Genomic DNA, 18,994 nt, shown 5'->3' on the forward strand with positions numbered 1-18,994 from the left:
TAAAGGGGAAGGATCACCTCCCTGGACCTGCCCGCAACACTCCTCCTAATGCAGTCCAGGACACTGTTAGCCTTCTTTGCCACAAGGGTGCATTGTTGGCTCATGTTCAACTTGGTGTCCACCAGGACCACCAGCTCGTTTTCTGCAAAGCTGCTTCAGACACTGGTCTCATCAGTGTGTCCCTCTGTGATCAATGGTATCTCTCAGTGAAATACTGGGTCTTTCATTCAGATGGGGCACACACTAGGAGAGAAATGTTTGAAATTGCTAAAACTTAACAAAGATGACTTATCTCAGTGCAGGGCTAATACACACAAATGGGCACCAGACAAACTTATAAATTGCTTTTCAACTGAGCTAGAAAAATCTGAAGTGGTTAACATACTGCAGGGCACTATAAAGAGATGTGATGTAGACACATACTGAGAAACACACCGTTCAGATAACAAAGAAATGTTCAGTTTACAAATCAACTCCTAGGCTTTCACATCTTCTACTCAATACATGTTCAAATCTAAGAAGTTTTGATTTTCCAGAGCAGTAACATTAACTGGAGGTATGTAGTTCAAATGTTTACGCTACCACATCTTAGTGCATTGCAACCCTGATACCTCAAGATAATAATATAAACCGACTTACAGGTGGGCTGACTGCCTACATAACTAATTGTATTTATGCACACTGAGGCCTATAGACATACATTTCCTGAAAGAAAAAGAAATGTTTATTTTATTGCTTAATCACTTCAATTGTAATTAGGTAATGAACTTTACTTTTACTTCAAGGTATTATTTTATTACTTCAATTTCATTATTCTCTCCGTCTCTGATGATATTTCTGTGGTATTTGAATGACTTCTTATTTTACATATTCAGGACAGACCACAATGGACCCCTCTACAGGAGACATTCCTGCCCTCTCGTCCCTTTACAGTGGAACTCATAACACAACGCCGCATCTATTGAGCTAAATTATCTCTTTATTAGGAAAGCACCAACACCACACTCTTCAAAATTACTGGAATTTTATTTGCCTCAGGCTTATGACTTGCAACCAAAGACATTGTGCAAAGAAAGCAAAGATTAAGTACACTTTAGGGAAAAGGTGATAATCCACATTGGTAACATAGAAGATCAGTCTGATGAAGGAAGCCATCCATTACACTATATAGATTGCAATATTCAATAGCATTTTTTTAACCCAACTTTTTTAATCAAGGAGAAAAAAAAGTTAAGCAAAGTTTACAGTAGACATAAATTTGATACAATTCAAAAAGCATTTTTCTGAAGATCATCAAGCGTAAAGTGGAAAAACGTATATGGGACAAGGTGGATGAAAGCTAACTACTGTACATTTATAAGCTATTAAACAAAGTTGCATATATGTACCACAGTGTAAAAAATCAATACAGAACAAATATAAACTTTGAAAACTGCCTGATGAAAAATAAAATAACCAGTGGCTTTTAATGGCTTCTCCTGGTTATCAATGCTACAAAAGACTTTTTTTGTCTTTCTGATGCCACTGAAAAACATCCTATCAAGTGATAAAACCAGGCACAATCAAACCATTACCAAGTCAAAACCAGCCCATAGAAATATACTATCAACCCACATTTTCCATCAAAAGCTTTTTTTTGTTGTTGGTTTTAAATCTTTTGAGGCCCATTTGGTCACAATATGTTACATTTTTTTCCTTTTTTACACCATGATATCATATGTTTGTCTGGCACTATCCTAAAGCTAATTTATAGAGAATGAGAATACAGAAACAACCCAATGTCTATTTGACAAAATGAATTCACTGGGTGTAAAATAGGAGAGGGAGAAGAGAAGGGGAAGGGGTCAGTTCTGCCAAGAAAATAAACCCTATGGATCACTCATCATCACTTCCGCTTGCTTCCGACTGGTCCTAGAGGTAAGAGACACAAGACAAGTCAGAAATTCTTTGCCAGCTGTTCTATGGAATTTGTTAAAGAAGGAAAAAAAAAAAAAGAAAGTAAAAGGAAGAAAGTTGACAAACTGAAAAATCAAGATAGCCTTAAGAAAGGTACTATATTATCTAACATTTCTCTTTCATGACATTTCCTTTAATCGCTGTAGACTTCTTGAGAGAAGGAAAGACACAGAGTCAGGAAACACCAGATCTTTCATTCCACCCAGACATTTAAAAACAACTGGGAAGAGGTCTGTTTTCATTTGTTGCAATAGTAGAAGCACCCACCAAAAAAATATAAAATAAAATCAAGCTAAGAGTTTTGTATCTGTGGACAAAAGCAAACACGAAGTTTATAGGTTCAATGAAAGTAGGGACAGCTCCAAGAAATAAGCTCCAAACTTCTTAGACTTCTTGTCTTTCAGCACTGGGACCAGATCTCATAAGCACACCCATGTACAGTTAACATCCCTGCCCAATTCTCTCAAGATGATCAATACAGATTAAAAATGCGCTTAAGCATGAATAGTTGAGAATTCTGACAGCAAGCAGGACAGGGTAGAGACGCAATCACTGCAACCACTTCCACAGTCTTAGTGAACAAAACTTACATTTTCATCTTGATCCTCATCACTATCATCATCACTCACGACAGGCTTGGCTTTTGCTCGGCTTTGTCTCTTCTTGCCTTTTCCTTTCTCCCGACTTTTTTCATCCTTCTTATTTAGCTTGATTTTGACTTTCACTGATTTTGCTGCAAAAAGTTGAACAGCATAAATGAATGTAACTTTCACTTATCAACTTTTAAATGCTGTCTCCGTTCACAGAAATTCACCTCTGGTAGCAGCCTGAAAAGATACTCCCCTCTGTTCTTTATCTGGACTGTGGAACAATGAAGCAGAGGTATTTGCTTTTATTTCTGTAATTCTTGATAGTTTTAACAATAATTTGTATTAAACTATAAACAATAACTTTAAGTTGACCATGTGCATCTTATTTTCATTCTCAGAATGCATGGTGTCTACAGGTAGTAAGTATATGGTCCTGTGAGAAGATAAACATCTAAAAATATTTTCTTACTTTATACAATTTTTGTACTTTAAACTACAGAAATGCTATGTGGAGGTGACTGGCAAATTTTGAGTTGACATCCTTCTGAAGAACATGTTGAATTCCTGATTCCAGAATATCCACTCATTTCCAAATGAACTGCTAGAGTTGCATGCTTTGCACATCCACCTGAAGTACTGGAAAGAGTAGCTCAGGGCAGAATGCTACAGTTTCTGTAACCAGACAGATCCGGTAGCTGGACGGTATGTGTAGATATACTGGGTTGCGGAAAGTGGAATGAAAGGATCCCTCTTTTCCACTGTATCATGTTTCCAAGTCTGCAGGGACTGAAAGATTGTGTCACCTCCTGCTTCTGAAACAAGCAGAGTTTCACTTAGGGGCACTGAAGAATATTTGCAACATCTTCTGGTTCTTAACCACATAATGAGTTTTGTATGTCACACCATGCCTGAAGGTTGATCACCCATGGATAAAGACTGTCTCTAGCCTTCCCAGGCACCTCTATTTACAAATAACATGAACAGGACCAGAAGGGTTTATAAACACTCATGACCAGCCAGATCTGCTTCCATGAAGTACCTCTGTGATTTGTTTCTTGCTTAAAAATAGTTTTCTATACTCTAAGAGGTATAGCCAGAACATACAGCCAAAAGACTTAAGCTGAATGTTAACAGCCAAAGCAGCAAACTTAGTAAGAAGTTAACTTTCACTGACGGAAAATAGAACCTTACTACCAGTCGCCATGCAGAAACTGCAAAACCTCCCCTTCTACCCCTAGATGTACTTTCTTTTCAGTATTTAGCACAGGACTCACATTCTGATTCTGATTCTTCTTCTTCTTCATCATCTTCATCATCATTGCTTTCATCTTCACTTTCTTCTTCTTTGGCAATCTTCTGTCGTGCACTTTTGAACACAGATTGAAGAACAATGGAATCCTCATAGATCTACAGTATGAATATAAACCTAAGTCAGAACTGTAAAGCCAAGCAGTATCAAGAATTCACAGCATAGACCTCAATTTCCAATGCAAACCCACAGAGTATATTGCCTTTTCAAACACTAACAATGCTTCTTGCATGAATTTTACAAGAAATGCCAACATTAATTTTTCACGCTCTAAAAGAAGAAATTTGTCAATAGTGAGCCATAAAAATACAACTCTTAAAATGTATTACATCTAAAATGTCCAGTTAGAGTATTTTTCTTATTTGTATTACCACAGGAACTATAGGGTATTTTCATTAGATAACAGAACTTTGTGACAAATGACAACATGCATGACAAATCTTCTGTTTCAATAGACACATAGTATTTTTAACCCCGTACACGTCTGTGTTTCATTTGACCATTACAACATGAAAAACTTTTCAAATTGCTGAGGTTGCACTGGGGACAAAAGCCTCAAAACATGAAGTCTGTCTCTCCCTGAAAACCCCTCATAAGGTTCCAGCTCAGATAAAACTGCTTTGCTCCAAGGAAAAGCAGCATGCATCATACTAGAAGCACAACCATGTAGAATTTCACTTGAAGTCACTGTGTACTTAAAAAACTGCCTGAATTAGCCTCTTGGGCTTGGGTGCATATGCAAATAATCTAGTTTACTGAAGTGAACTTGTATGTCAGAGCAAAGGTGGACCTGAACGACTACAAATAACATGAGGTAGCCTTAAAAACTGGACGACTACAGATGTGTCCTCCCATTCACTGGAAATCAAAATGAATAGTATGAGAGCTTACCAGAAAGAAACCTAAAAAAACCTTATATGTGAATTTTTTGGGCTTCATGCTACAAAAAGTAGTACTACCTCTAGGAGATAATGTTGGTACACTGGAATGGAAAATAATACTGCAACACTCTGATACAGGTTAGTTTATTTCCAAACGGAAGCAGCAATATCAACTGGACATTTCTACCCACTCAGGATTATTCCTGTCAGTTCTACCACCTCTGCCTAACAAGAGACCAGTTTCCCATTGGCAGCTTGAGTCATTCTGATGAGAATAATTTCATTATTTTTCCCATTTAGCTACTGATTTTCCTTTGCATCTTTTTACCTCCTCTATCAACTTTTACCATTTTCTAAAGTCTTAGTGATACTTTTTGGTATTAGCTTTCCTTCACTTTTTTTTTTTTTTTTGCATTTGTTATCATTATATATTTATAGCTGTTTTACTGCTGTGTGACTAAGCAGTAAACTGGCAATTTACATTCGGACATGCAGCAAAATTTTGTCCAACACTTCCTAACATCATTAATTTTCTTATTAAATTGTTTTCTTAGCTGCTTTATTTATAGTTTGTTTCCATATAACTGAAGACAGTAAAAATACTACATGTACATATTACAGAAAACATTTTCTGTCTCTAGATAGCAAAAATAATCACAAAATGATGAGCTGTATTCAACAATCCTTCATAATTAACTGCATGCTCATTTTAACTTTTAGTTCTCAAATTTTAATATAAACTCCCCAGTTTAGCTAAGGGTAATCAGTAACGTTTAGGGATCTGAAGGATGCATTAGTATTGGCAGCATCAGCCTTCAGCTTACTTTTACTTAGGTTTCTTTAAACGTCATTTTTTTCCTCTTCTACATCACAGGAGTTGTCTTCATGTTCTCTGTTTCAATTTAATATTGTGTTTGCATCACACTACTTGGACCTCATCTATAAAAATAATTATCCAAGAGTACGTTTCACTGTATTGTGAAACAACTTTCTTATCTGTCATCAAGATTTTGTAGTCTCTCCTTTTGTGTGTGTCCTGTTCTGAATTCACAGCACTGAGCATATTCACGTGTGTGAAAATCTGTTTGAGATGAACAGATTTTGCCTTCTAAACCTCTGAGACTCATCTGGAATTTATTATTCTGTCTCTTAAAATGGACACCGATCTTTCAACATTCAACATTAAAAAAAAATAAAATTACCAGAGCGTTCAGAGAGTGTAAAGCTTCATACACAAAGCTTTACACCTGGACAAACCTTGAATTTGTACCCTCCTTCAGCAGAAATGAAGAGTTCATTACGAACTATTTCCAACATCCTGTCCTAAGCTGTCCTGTTACATCTGCTCCTTCTATCATCCACTGTGGTAAACCCAAGCTGATGTATCTGTCTACACATACTGCCTTTTACCTTGGATTCAAGTAGTCTTACAGCAGCTCTAAACTACACACAGATCAGAAAAATCTGATCTCAGGGTCAAAACCAGTTTCTCTGCATGCACACACTGCAGCTGTGTTCAGTGAATTCTGGACGATTCTAAGAATCTGGGCAATTTTTCTATTCAGAGCAAGAATTAAAGCACAGGGTTTATATACATCAGGTGATAATCCACAAGCACTGAAAACATTAGGAGGGGAAACCTGTATGTTTAACACAAAGTGATTCATTCAGACCTGTGAGCCCTCCAAATTGAATGTCTGAGCATTGTGACACAGTAGCATGACATCTTTCTCCAAGTCTCCAAGACTCCGATATTTATGGTTGCGAATTCTTTCCTGTTGCATTTGTTGAGGAAATGAAGAGAAGTATGGATGGCCAGTGGTGCAGAAAGAAAAACAGCAGACAGGACACTGAATTAATATTTGATTTCAACACATTAAAAGCTTTCTCTTTAAAAATTCTACCTAAGCATCAAGACAAGTATCTGTTTAAAACAAACAAAGTCTTAAAATGTATTGTTAACATATTACTCGAAAAAAATACACGAGGGTAATAGAGCAAAATATAAGCAATTGCTGTGTCAACTGGAAGGGACAAAAGCAACAGAAATGGAGCTCTTTTGGTAAAAGGAGTTCCAGTTTCTTCTTTCTAGCACAGAAACAAAATAAGATATGGCATGAATGAAAGTCATAGTTATGACATAACCTAATGTGCAACAAGCTGCATTAACACCAATTGCCAAACTGCATTTCAATCTGACCTGGCTGTTCCAAGATATGATGATAGTTTATGGATGACTATATTCCCCTATAACCATTAAACCTTTGCAAACACCGTGTTTGTACCAGAGATGTGCTTACAGATTCACAGTTAGGTGCAATTTGCAAAAAAGACACTGAGATATCATCTTTGAAAGTGTCATTCATGTCCGATTGCTATATTTTGATTTGACTTTGAAATTACAGTGATATACTGCAATATACACTAAACAAAATTCCTAACAAGGTGTGTAACAATGTTTGCAATGTAAGCCGCAAATACAGGTACATACAATATTCATGTTGTAATTTTACTGACGACTTTATGCTCACCCTTCTGTGTAACAAAAAGAAATGGAGGAATCTCCACTTCCAAAAAATGTTCTTACCTTTATCTTTTTGAAGTCCACTGGCTTCCTAATCAATTCATAATACTCTGGTAATTCTTTCCTAGATGGGAGCTGAATGAAGACTTCACTTAGCTGCCGTCCTGAACTGTTGAGAAAGACAAACCCATAATGCAAAGAATTACTACAACTTTCTCACAAAAAACATAAACATGCATATACAATCTAATCATAAGGGGAAAAAACCCCACAATTTTTTCTTCAAAGAATTAGAAATTGAAACCTGCTCTGATTTTTTAATTTGGTACAGATAATTAATTTACAATTTAAAACATACCCTTTGTGCTGTGCATATCACCATCATTATAGGATCATATGTGTAGAAGGCTTTATGGAAGCAGGATCAGGATTTGAATCTGAATTCCATAGTTGTTTCCCAAGTACAGTCTTACCCTTTTCTCAGTTTTGTTTTATAATTTTTAAGAAGTGTCCCTCCTGTCACTAGAAGTTTGTCTTCTTCTTGGTCATTTTATAGTTGTTTTCTAACTCCTCATTACAGCAAACCATTTGTTCATACTGATTTCCATTACATCAGATGCTGACTGCTATCAGACTAACTAGATATTACAACAACAAAAAATTATTAACTTCCATAAATGACTGTTAAGTTTCTGGGAAGATCATTGTAACTGTATTGAAAATCACTGCTGCCATTTGTGCTTCTTTAGTCATATGAATTGAAGTCATAGGTTATCTAAAAACCTTTCATCCTCTAGGAACGTTGGCTATCACTTACAGGTGTTCAGAATTTCTAAGATTTCCAGATTTCCCATTGGTCATCCTTTATTTATAGCTATTTTAACACTTCCAAATTGCAGGGGTTTTTTAACCTTCTTATTTGTGGCTTCCCAAATAATACATGGCTATAAGTCACCTGGAGAGGAAATGTGTTGATGGCACTTAGGGGTTTAGTCTTTTTTTTTTTTTGTTTGTTTTTTTTTTTTTTCCTGTGTGCATGTCATTTTTCTCACAGTCAAAATAGCAGAAAAAAAGCTCTGCTGAGAGGAACTGCAATTCACTGCACATAGCATTCAGAAGCATTTCCCAGCCCACATTCACATGCTTCCGTCTCTCACAGGTACTCCAAAAAGGTCCTGTTTTCTCATCTGCATCTTCAGATGGCAACTCAGGGATACCAAACCTTCACAGGAACTGGGCAAGAAAGCTGCAAAGTCCTGGTCTCCACCTGAGCTCCTCTCTTGCGGTCACCCTCCACAGTGGTGTAGGTTCTTATCAGACACATTAAACTAATATTGGATTGAAGGTTAACTGAGGCAATTCTGCCATCGAGGATAAGGATGATAAAAAGCACAGAACAGCTCTGCCCTTTTATGAAAGTCATGAATGCCTACTATATCTCAGGCATTTCTAAATGCCTGAAATAGCAAGAGAATTTGAGGAGATACTAGTTTTGTTATGGACCTGATAGACCAATGAACAAGTAGGAATAAACAGAATTTCCTCATTTCCTAAGCAGCTGCTGCTTACCTGATCCAACATTTCTTACTGTTCTCAGTTTAGTCCTGGGACACTGCTGCTCCTTATATACCTTGCATCAGAGAGGACAATAATGTAAACGTTCCAATCACAGCTTGCTAATCAGTGTTGTTCAAACAATATCCTGGGCACCAACTGGCAGCTAGAGTATTTTTCCATCCAGTGCAAACCTAGAAACCAAAAGCCTCTGTCTCATCCTGACTTTTGTCTGACTTGCAGCAGTAGAAGCTGTTCCCCTTGACTGCTTAGCAGGAACTGCCAGGCTGCCTCCTGGATTACAGCAACATTATGGCACACGCATGAACGCACTTCTGGGTGCTGCTGCTGCTGCTGCATGGCGAGACAAGGCAGCGTCCTGTGCATCTCTGTCAGGGAAAGGTGAGAGTGAAGTCTATCTACCCCATCCAGCTGCTGGGGTAGATACCCCAACAGACCACCTGCACCTCACACTCCAGGCAGTTACTAGCAATTTCACCCAACAGATCTAATTTATTTGGGAAGCACTGTTACTGAAACAGAGGAAATCAGAAAATGACCAGAGAATTGTCATCCCAAGTCTTACTATTTCTCTCCTGCCAGCAAATAATTGTGAAACTGCACCTCCCATCTCCTTTGGTACTGATTCACACCACAGAGACAAATTAATTACTTTCATACCTCTCCTGTCAGAGTGGGAAGTCTTTATACTATGGATTTAAAGGCACCAATCTTGTTAATGATCTATGTGAGTGACTATGTCATGCCATATGACAGAACCTGTCTTCATCTCAGACTGCCCTCTCAAAGAGAAACTGGAAACAATACAAACAAAAGCAATGCATTAAGTACACACTACACAACTGACTAAATTAACAGGTGTTCCTACTTCTTTGCAAATGGGGACTGTATTATTTTTTTCGTTAATAAAGAGAAGTGTTGAGCACTCACAGTTGCAACTGAGATCAACGAAATTTTTTCTGGACCTATAGAACACTAAGTACCCTGAGAAATCAGATCTCTGGTGCCCAAATGGTGTCTTTAAAATTTAGATTTCTATTCCTCATTTGTAAAATGAAAATAAAATGTTGTGAAAAAAAGTTCTGTATCTGCAAAACATTCAGACTCCTTACGAGCATTATAAAGAAGCCCAGGGGGAGTTCAATCATTCATTAAGTGATCAGTGCCCACCTTGTATATGCAAGGCATTGGTCCTGCGGAAAAGCACAGCAAAGCTGTACACTGTCATGCCATTAGACAGCGTATCTTCCTGATACGTAATGTATCTTCCTGAGGGAATCACATTAGGTTTCCACCTTTTTTCTGTTTATAACCTATTTTTCTGTATGCTTGACTTCACAAACTTAATAAAGTTATGTTAATAAGTCTGTACAATATACTGACATATGCTATAGATGTAAGCTAATCCTTTAAGAAATGTGAAAAGTTGCTTTCAAAACTTTGTGCAGTGTGAATCTGGATTTGCTATGCAGAAGGACTGAGTTATCATTCCTGTGTTTTAAACTTCAGCAGCTTTGTTTTAACAGAAATATCTATTTCAGAAAAATTACTAAAGCACTGACGCTGGTGTTGCTTCAACTACACTTCAGAGTCTAACAACAAATAGAATGATTTACGTATAAAGGGAACAGCTACTAATAATCTAATTTTGATTGATTTTTTTCCTCTTTTTACATACACACCCCTACCCCATATTGTATTTTATATTAAAAATATAACAGCAGTAAATTATTAAACAGCAATATCCTATTTTCAAGATATAAATCTACCCAACTCTGATTCTTTCACACACTCTATTATACTAAGAATGCCATAGCAAACGTTCAAGCTTTTGCTTGATATATTTAATTGCTGGGAATCATTTAAGGCCATGAAAGAAAAAGCATTAAGGGCATGAAATATGCAACAGACAGAAGACTAGTGCCTGATTTTGTCTACTCAGATCAATAACAGCTTCTTCTGTTCTATCATTTTTACAGAACATCCTCTCACAAAGAAATATTATCTTCTGCTCCCTTTGTATACATACATCTATACTGTAAATTACTGTGATCTTTTCTTACATAATGTCAAATGGCTGTGATGTGGATAAAACAGGAGAAAATTAGTAATTATTAATGCAACTCTGATTTTAATCTCTGTCCCCACTTTTGTAATTAGAAAATAATAACCACAACAACTACCACATAAAAATCATGTGCAGTAAAAAATCACTTACGGTTGCCTAGCAACTAGCAGGATACGTGCTGAAGGGAAGAAGGACCAGAATAAATTAAAAGACCCGACTGTGAAAGAACTGTGAGTGACAACTCACTGCTACTGCATCAGCTCAACATGCTAGTCCTGTGTGCTCACATAAAAAATACTTGCACACTGTGAGTTAAATATCATTAAGAAATACTGCTGATTTTAAAAATACTTTTGCTTAGAATAATATTTGTGCTCAATGTTTCTGATTGTCTCTCATTTTTGTCAAACTGCTTACAAGGTGCATACAAACATGTATTTCCACCCATTTAGCCAGTATTATCTTCAGTGGAATTAAACGCAAGAACAATTAGGCCTCATTTGTGCAAGGCTCCTTTTTGTATGTTTTCCCTGGCAGTATGTGGCCAGAAGCAAGCCGCCACTGACCTGTCAAAAGTATTACTCCTATCAACACCCTTTCCCCTTTGGAATCAAAAGGAGAGAAAACTATGAAGCCGAAACTGCAAAACGTTCTCATATTTCTGGCAAATTTCACACTTTTAATAAATACTGAAATTCAATTTAGCATGGATAGAATGAAGAGTCCTACAAGCTTGCCCTAGTCAGAGCACTCACAACCAGAACCATGGCATGCAAATTACAACTCCTAATCAAATGCAACTCAGAAGGATGCTCTTTAAAAAAACAGTGCATGTGTGGGAGGAGAATTAAAAGAGCTTACATAGCCAGGTGGTTCCTCTGTATTTAACAACTTCCAACAGTAACCCAGCTATGTAGGGAGATGACTCATCTTTGTTAAATGTACTTAATGGTTCTTCCTTTTTGGCAACTGACTGCAGTAATACGTGGTGGACCTGTCCCCATCATTGAAATAGAAGTGGGTAAAAATACTTAAAAATATAATTCCCAGTTTTGACACATGGCTATGTTCTCCATAACTTTGGCTTGGCTATAAACAAGAATTATTTGCTTTGTATGTTCGAATACTCAAGAGTACCAGTTGGCATAATTAATTACCAGTTAGATTAGTAATGGCTAATTACATTACTCACCATTTTACAACAGTTAAAAAGTGGCAACTTGAGAAAACAGCTGGAAATAGTCTGAATAAAATCCATTTCATATACAGAGAAAAATGCTCTCTCCCTGAGCTATGTCCTGTCAAAATTAGAATACTATGGGCATGAATTTAAACATTTTGGCTTTAACAATGCAGTGATCAAAATGCTAAGCACCACAGACAGGGGAAGTCTCTTGCCAAGCAAGAAACGTGCACGGGGCACAACAACCCCACCCTTCCATTTTTTTTATCAGCTTTATTAAGATGTGGTCAACAGTGACCTGCTATGGGGAAGAAGCTTTATGAAGTTAACCCGTACACCATGCACATCCTTACTTTATATCTCATGAACAGAGCAGAGAGCAGGTAGATTGCAAATGAAAATCACTGCATGTAATAGAGCCATCAGCATCCTAGGACTCTTGAAGTCAGCTGTTGCTATCTAAACAAAGCTAATGAAACTAGCAGTATCATCAAACTGGCACCTACACAGGAAACGCCAAACTCTGATGCAAGGCAGAAGAAGACAGTGGATTTGTAAGGAAGCTGAAGGATTACAAGGTATGAAGTATCATTCTTTTTCTCCACTTAATTTTATCAATCAGGAAAGGGAAGCTACACTTACAGCTTGTCTTCCTCTGAAGTAAAAAATAAAGGGAAACCTTCAAAAGAGGAAAAAGATAGTTTAGGGGACTAAGCCTACATGTGCATGATGCAAAACCAGCAGCTGGGGCTCAAATTTGGCATAAAATTCCTTATTCTGAAAAGAACATCTATCTCCAGTAAAATTGTCCCTGCTTTCAAAAGGCTAAAGCATTTAAACTGGAAATACAAACTCATTTTGCTTTCTGAAAACATAACATATGTATTACATGCATGATTCTATGATTATTCATTTCTATGGGCATTCCTAATTTTAGAGGGAAGGAAAGACGGGTTAAAAGCATTGGAACTAGAAAAAAGTGTGACAACAATGCTGGACTGATGCATTTCAATTTACTCACTTCTAAACAGGTGGTTTACACTTCAAGATTAGAACAAGGTACAAGGCTGCAAAGGCACCTAAATCTTTGTTTAAGGAATAATTGCAATAAAATCCCAGATTAAAATGTATTATTGCAAATGAAGTCTGCAAAGATGATGCATATACTTTACATTGAAGAATCAGGATCAATTGTGTAACTGGAAAGGTGTTTCCAAGGTCCTTGAATCTAGGGCCTTGGTATTGTAAATGATCATATAAAAGTTTTTTAACCAGGGAACAAAGTCCAAATCTATCTAGGTATTTCTGCTCCACTATTCCACATGGAAAGGTCCAGAACTCTTAGTTAACAACTTGACTGTATTCATGAATGTTTACACTCATATAACCTTGTGATCACAACCCTGCATTTTACATATTTCTACACTCTTCATGTTTATGCTTCCCTTCTTTCTCAGGTGAATTTACTGACAGCAGTCATCTCCCCCTCTCAGACTGTGCTGTGTTTGGATAAACAAGCCAATGTATTTCCTCTTGCAAGACTCTCCCATGCTATTTATCATTTAAATAATTATTTACACTTGTCTCAGTGTAAACTCATCTTTCTTGAATGGAAAAGTATTTAAGTATTATATACAGCAATTCAGAAGCATTAATGGTGTCACATATAATGGCATACATATATAATGAGTATTTCCTCATCCACACTGACAATAGTGTTAGGGCCAGGCTCCTATTTTCTTATGGCTGGAGAATACTGATGGCTCACAGTTAGCTTTGATCAATAATTTCTTTGCCCAGGTCACTTTTTTTCTGCCAGTTCCACATGATGAGCTTCCAACTCAAAGAGAAGTCTCCTTTTATTAGTTTGTAAGTACCTTATATTGCACTCTGAGGTACTGTATTTCACTCCAGTTCTTCTACTCCAGACTTCACTGTGTTCAGTCCTCCATAAATACCATTCCAATATTGGTATCTTAAAACTTTGCCTTTTGGCTAGCACACTCCGAATTTTTAATATGTATACTTAATATATTATGATCTATGCCAACACCAATTCTTCAAGAACTTTCGTTGTATTCTTTCCAGTTTAATAGCTCCTTTTTTAATAGTGTCTTCAGTTACGTCTTTTTCCTTGTTTTCACTCAGATTAGAGAGCTTACTCATTAGATCTCCTCCTTCTTTCATATTACCATGTAATTTTCCTGTGGTACTCTAATAAATGCTTTACCAAAATCATGGAATGGTTTGGGTCGGAAGGGACCTTTGAAGATAACCTAGTCCAACTTCCCTGCCATGGGTGGGCAGGGACTTCTTCCACTAGATCAGGTGACTAGAAGTCAGGGCATTCTGACCATCTTTTCTATCTTACTTTTGCTTCATTAAAGATTTATTCTCCATTCTAAGACATTATAGACGAAACCTAGATTAACTCAGCTTCACCTATGATGGCAAAGCAGTATAGAAGTGAAAAAAAGGTTCTGCTTCTGTAGTACTGTTCTGTATCTAAGATACTGCTCTGAATCTACAGGTGGCAACATGTTTTATGGTTTGATACTTAAAGCTGAGTCATATAGGACCGGTGCAGTTTAAAAAGGTAGCAGTGAATTCAACAACCATTTTTACCTCTTAACAATTTGGAGCACTTACCCCACAGTTCTTCAAATTGAGGTATGATTCTTTGTTTCAAGATTAACAAAGATAAGTACAAAGATATGATAAAGAAAAGCCTACCAACACAAATAAAAGTTTAAAGCACATCACCCAATACTGGAATCCAAAGCACAGCAGCCTGCACAAAGCAAGGACTGTCAACTTGACAAGGACCTCAACAGCTCTCACACCAAAGGAGTCCAAACAGTCCGAGTTGAACATTTTCACAGTGCCTCTCATCTCTCTCCTTTTTCTCCTTTTTCACTATTTTCTTTATTACATGGGACACACCTCAGTTACCAGAATTCCAGGAAACTAATGCAGTTAGGCTGCCAGTCAAGTCAAATCTCAGCATAAACACTGAAGTTTTCACTCCTTCAGTGTGTTCCTAGTTCTCCAGAAAGATCCAAAGAAACTCAGCATGTAGCTATAAATTGCTCTCTAAGAACTATTAAACTTAATGTTAATGGAATGTTTCATTAAAATCAGTATCATGTTGGGATGTGGGATGGGAATAAAAGGAAGTACCAGAGTTGCTATACAGTACTTCATAAAAGAGGACAATCTAATGAAAAAGCTAGAAGTTGCACTGAGAACATGACAGAGATAAACAGTAATTTGACTTTAATGCTAACTTCCACTGTCTTGCATGGAGTTCTTTAACTGGGGTTTGCAAATAGCTGGATATCTACCTCTGAATTTCCTTTTCAAAGAATTATATGTTGCATTTCTCTACACTGGACATTTACCTCAAATGTTGCTAATTTGTCTGTTTAATCTTATTTTGACTTTTATATAATAATTGTGTAGCTCAGAATTCAGTTTACTAGAGCTTATTGCTTGTATTATTGCAGCCTATAGCTTTCCTTGACAGAGGCAACCCACCTTGGATGCTTTTTACAACACAAGTCAAATATAAGACAGTCAGGAAAGTATTTGGAGACTCCTTCCCTGCATCAGCTTTATCAAGAAACACCACAGAAAAGCAGTCAACTCCAGATTTTTGTGGGAACCATGGAAAAATGTTTTTTTAAAAAGCAAGATTTTAACAAGAACAGAGAAGTGGTTCTGTATTTACAAGGAACTCTTCTCAGAATCAAGGGGAAACGAGATGAAACACTGATTCTTTAGTTTAGCAACACATTCTCTTGATTTTTTTGCCTGCTGGATTACTAACTGCAACAAACCCTACTAGAGATTGTAGAATTGGTTTTGACAAAGTAACTCAGGCCAAAGTCAGTAAGATTTTGGATGGGTATCACCTGACCACCTTTTGGGACACAATCAGCTCTCCATGGTCTGGATCAGCCCTCTGGACTTTCATAAAGTAGATATGAAACAACTATTAGCACTGAAAATTTAAGCTAAAGACAAAGATGATTTCAAGCATTTAAATACTACATATATGAAACCCCTTTTTTTCCCCAGATGAAGCTCATGGCCTACTTTTCTTCCAATTAACCTGTCCCTCTATACTTGCCCCAATTGCCTTCACACACACAAAAGCCCAGAGCTGAACAAACATGAACCCCAACAAAGCTGAAGGTTCCAATGCCTAAAATCCACTTAATTCTAAAGCTGCAAATCCTGAAAATGTTCATCAAACTTTAGAACAACGTTAACTCCAAAGATTTCAAGATACTAAAGTTTTCTGATGCCTAAATGTGGAATTCTGTTCTGTCTCAACTTTCATAGGATTGAGTGGTTTGATGCTAGCTCACAAAAAAATCAGAATACAGGAACTTGGAATTCTTTTGCATAGCTCATCACACTGAAGAGCTCAGTTTAACAGGCATTTTTAATTCCTAACAGAATAGAGCTCCATACACTTTATTTAAAGTGGGAACCTATTCTGTCATGAATAAATGTGGGCTCCTGGGAGAGGGAATAGTATGCCTTGTCAATACATAATAGCACAGTGGTTAACTTGTTTGACAGAGATCAGATATGAACTTCCTGGGGCACAGGCAACAGGCAAAAATACTTAACTTCTGCAGTAACTATCAGTTACTATCAGTAGCTATCCCCTACTGGACACTAGCGGAAGTAACCTTGCTTGCTATTTCAAAAATGAGACATAGGTGCCCTGATCCGAAGGGCTTGACTTCAGGAGAAGGCTCAAGGCCAGGGATTCAAAATAAACAGAAGCTTCCTTGCAGCCCTGCCTGGAATACCTGAACTTTAAACACTTCTTTCTCAGCTATTCTGTTAGTTGAGGGCCACAGCAAGCTGAATACACTGAGTTTGTAGTCTGCTTCCTGCTCATAATGTTCATTGCTGTGAATCCTGTTCTGATGCAATAAACTTTTCAAAGTACTCTATGGAGCCCACAGATCACAGAATGCTTCACTTCAGTAGTTATGTGCCAAAAGTCAGGCATCACAGCTCTGTGTGCTTCACCAGATACAGCCCAAGTTAACCTTGTACAGGCAGACCCAGAGCAGTAGCTGCCAAAAAGGAAGTGGAACCTGTCATTTGAAGTCACAGACTGAAAGTTGTTTACATGCAAAAATTACATTGTTACACTTGTGCAGGTCATGTAATGTAAATACTTTTTTATTTTCTCTGAATGCATTTAATATTCATTTAGCTTATCATTGCTCCTTATATGATTTAAGTAATTCCATGTACAGCAAAGAAGGGATAAGTACACAAGAAGGCTTTACTCATTTTTGGCAAATAGAAGTTGAATTAAAAAATACAACTTTCCCAAACAAGTCTGGTTCAAAGATGCTATTAACCAATCCCCAATTTCTTCCTCATGAAGCACAGATACTAAACCTGTAAAACAGAAGTCTTCAAATGACATTTCAGATTAGAAGCAACATTTTTTCCTAAGGTCAAGCTATTTAGCATTTTGTTATGCTGACAATAGGGATTTCTTGAAAAACAGGCTTCCATCTCAGCTGCAGACAAGATATTATGCTCAGTATTTCTACAGATTTTCCTTTGGCACCTCAGAGGCTCATGATATGAACTCTACATTTTTGGGGCAGTCTTTCAGGTTATGGTGAGACCCATGCTAATTTGCATTAATAAATCTGTAGCCATGTATTTGAAAAGATTAATCTTGACACATGCTGCACCACTAAACTGAAGAAAAGTTTCACTCACTCAAGCTAAATGTTCTTAAGTACACCTCCTGAGCAGAATCACTTCATTTCTAAGCAGGAGTTCTATGCCTACTTTTTCTATTTGTGTTTCAACAACTTCGTATCAGATGGGTCTTTAAAAAACCCTCTACAAAGACTGAGACAGGATCAGGCCCTAAATGGAATTACTTTCAGAAATGCTGTGTCAGCAAATCCTTCTAAAGACTGAAAACAAAAATGAAACCATTAAAAAATGTAGAGAGAGATACCAACAGAGAGGGAGAGACCAGAGAGAGACCAACTCCAAGCTCACCTATCCTTGTAGTTTATCACAGTATCAATGATAGCACTCATTTGTTTTGTCAGTTTGGGTGGGTTGGGTGACAACTTCTCTGCAGGAGGCCTGCCTCTTCTTTTCTTTGCTTTCTCTCCATCCTCCTTCCCTGAATCTTTATCCACATTTCTTCGTCTCTTCCGTTTTTTAAGCCGGACTTCCTCTTCCATTTCTTCCAAATTGCCGTCTTCAATTGCCTGACAACCATGGATTCAAAAAGTATGATTTTTAAACAAAAGAGATATTGCAAAGGGAAAAAACAAACTGTATTTAAAAACAAAAACACAACCCCACAGGATGCAGATAATTCAACTCAAAACATTCAGCTTATTTATAAAAAAGAGTACAACAAGAAACTGAGTTACTAGCAATCAAAGAGACACTAAACATTAACTTGTTCTAAGAATCCCACTGTCATCTAAACAGATGCACGTTTATCTAAACCTTGAATTCCACACCAACTCACAGTGTCACACACAATAACGGCCTGTGGTACCGTGTCAGTAAGTGTACAACAAACATTCATTTGTTCATGTCAGTGGCAGTTCTGGCTTATGTAGTTCCATGCAAAACAGGCTTTGATATTGCATGTTTTCAAACAGGAGAGTCTAAACCGTGCTTGGCTCCCAAAGCCAGATCACACACAGTTCTTTGTGCGCACAAACAACACACAGACACTTTATGCAGTGACAACTCAACTTCTCTTACAAATAGTTTAAGCAACTTTCAAATCGCCTAAGCATTAGAAGCATCTCTAAAATCTATCATTTTCCCCTAGAACAGTAACCAACAGATAGGCAGCAACACTGACAGTACAGTGTTTTACTGCA

At 37.2% G+C, this 18,994-nt stretch overlaps 1 protein-coding gene across 9 annotated transcripts in view; it reads right to left on the bottom strand.

The window, feature by feature from the left end:
- Positions 1-1,007: 1,007 nt before the first annotated feature.
- Positions 1,008-18,994, bottom strand: part of SMARCA2 (SWI/SNF related, matrix associated, actin dependent regulator of chromatin, subfamily a, member 2) — a 120,131-nt gene continuing 102,144 nt past the window's right edge. For 8 of the 9 annotated variants that reach the window (XM_049796621.1, XM_049796622.1, XM_049796623.1 and 5 more), the window contains 6 exons: positions 18,144-18,361; positions 7,324-7,429; positions 6,410-6,511; positions 3,821-3,953; positions 2,547-2,689; positions 1,008-1,911 (listed from right to left, as the gene is read on the bottom strand). In XM_049796621.1, coding sequence (XP_049652578.1) covers positions 1,876-1,911; positions 2,547-2,689; positions 3,821-3,953; positions 6,410-6,511; positions 7,324-7,429; positions 18,144-18,361 — 738 coding nt within the window. In that variant the 3' untranslated portion in view covers positions 1,008-1,875. Of the gene's footprint in view, positions 2,690-3,820; positions 3,954-6,409; positions 6,512-7,323; positions 7,430-18,143; positions 18,362-18,994 lie in introns of all 9 variants that reach the window. The other variant, XM_049796628.1, reaches the window with a different exon arrangement.

The sequence above is a fragment of the Accipiter gentilis genome, chromosome Z (assembly GCF_929443795.1).
Source record: "Accipiter gentilis chromosome Z, bAccGen1.1, whole genome shotgun sequence".
Taxonomy (NCBI): domain Eukaryota; kingdom Metazoa; phylum Chordata; class Aves; order Accipitriformes; family Accipitridae; genus Astur; species Astur gentilis.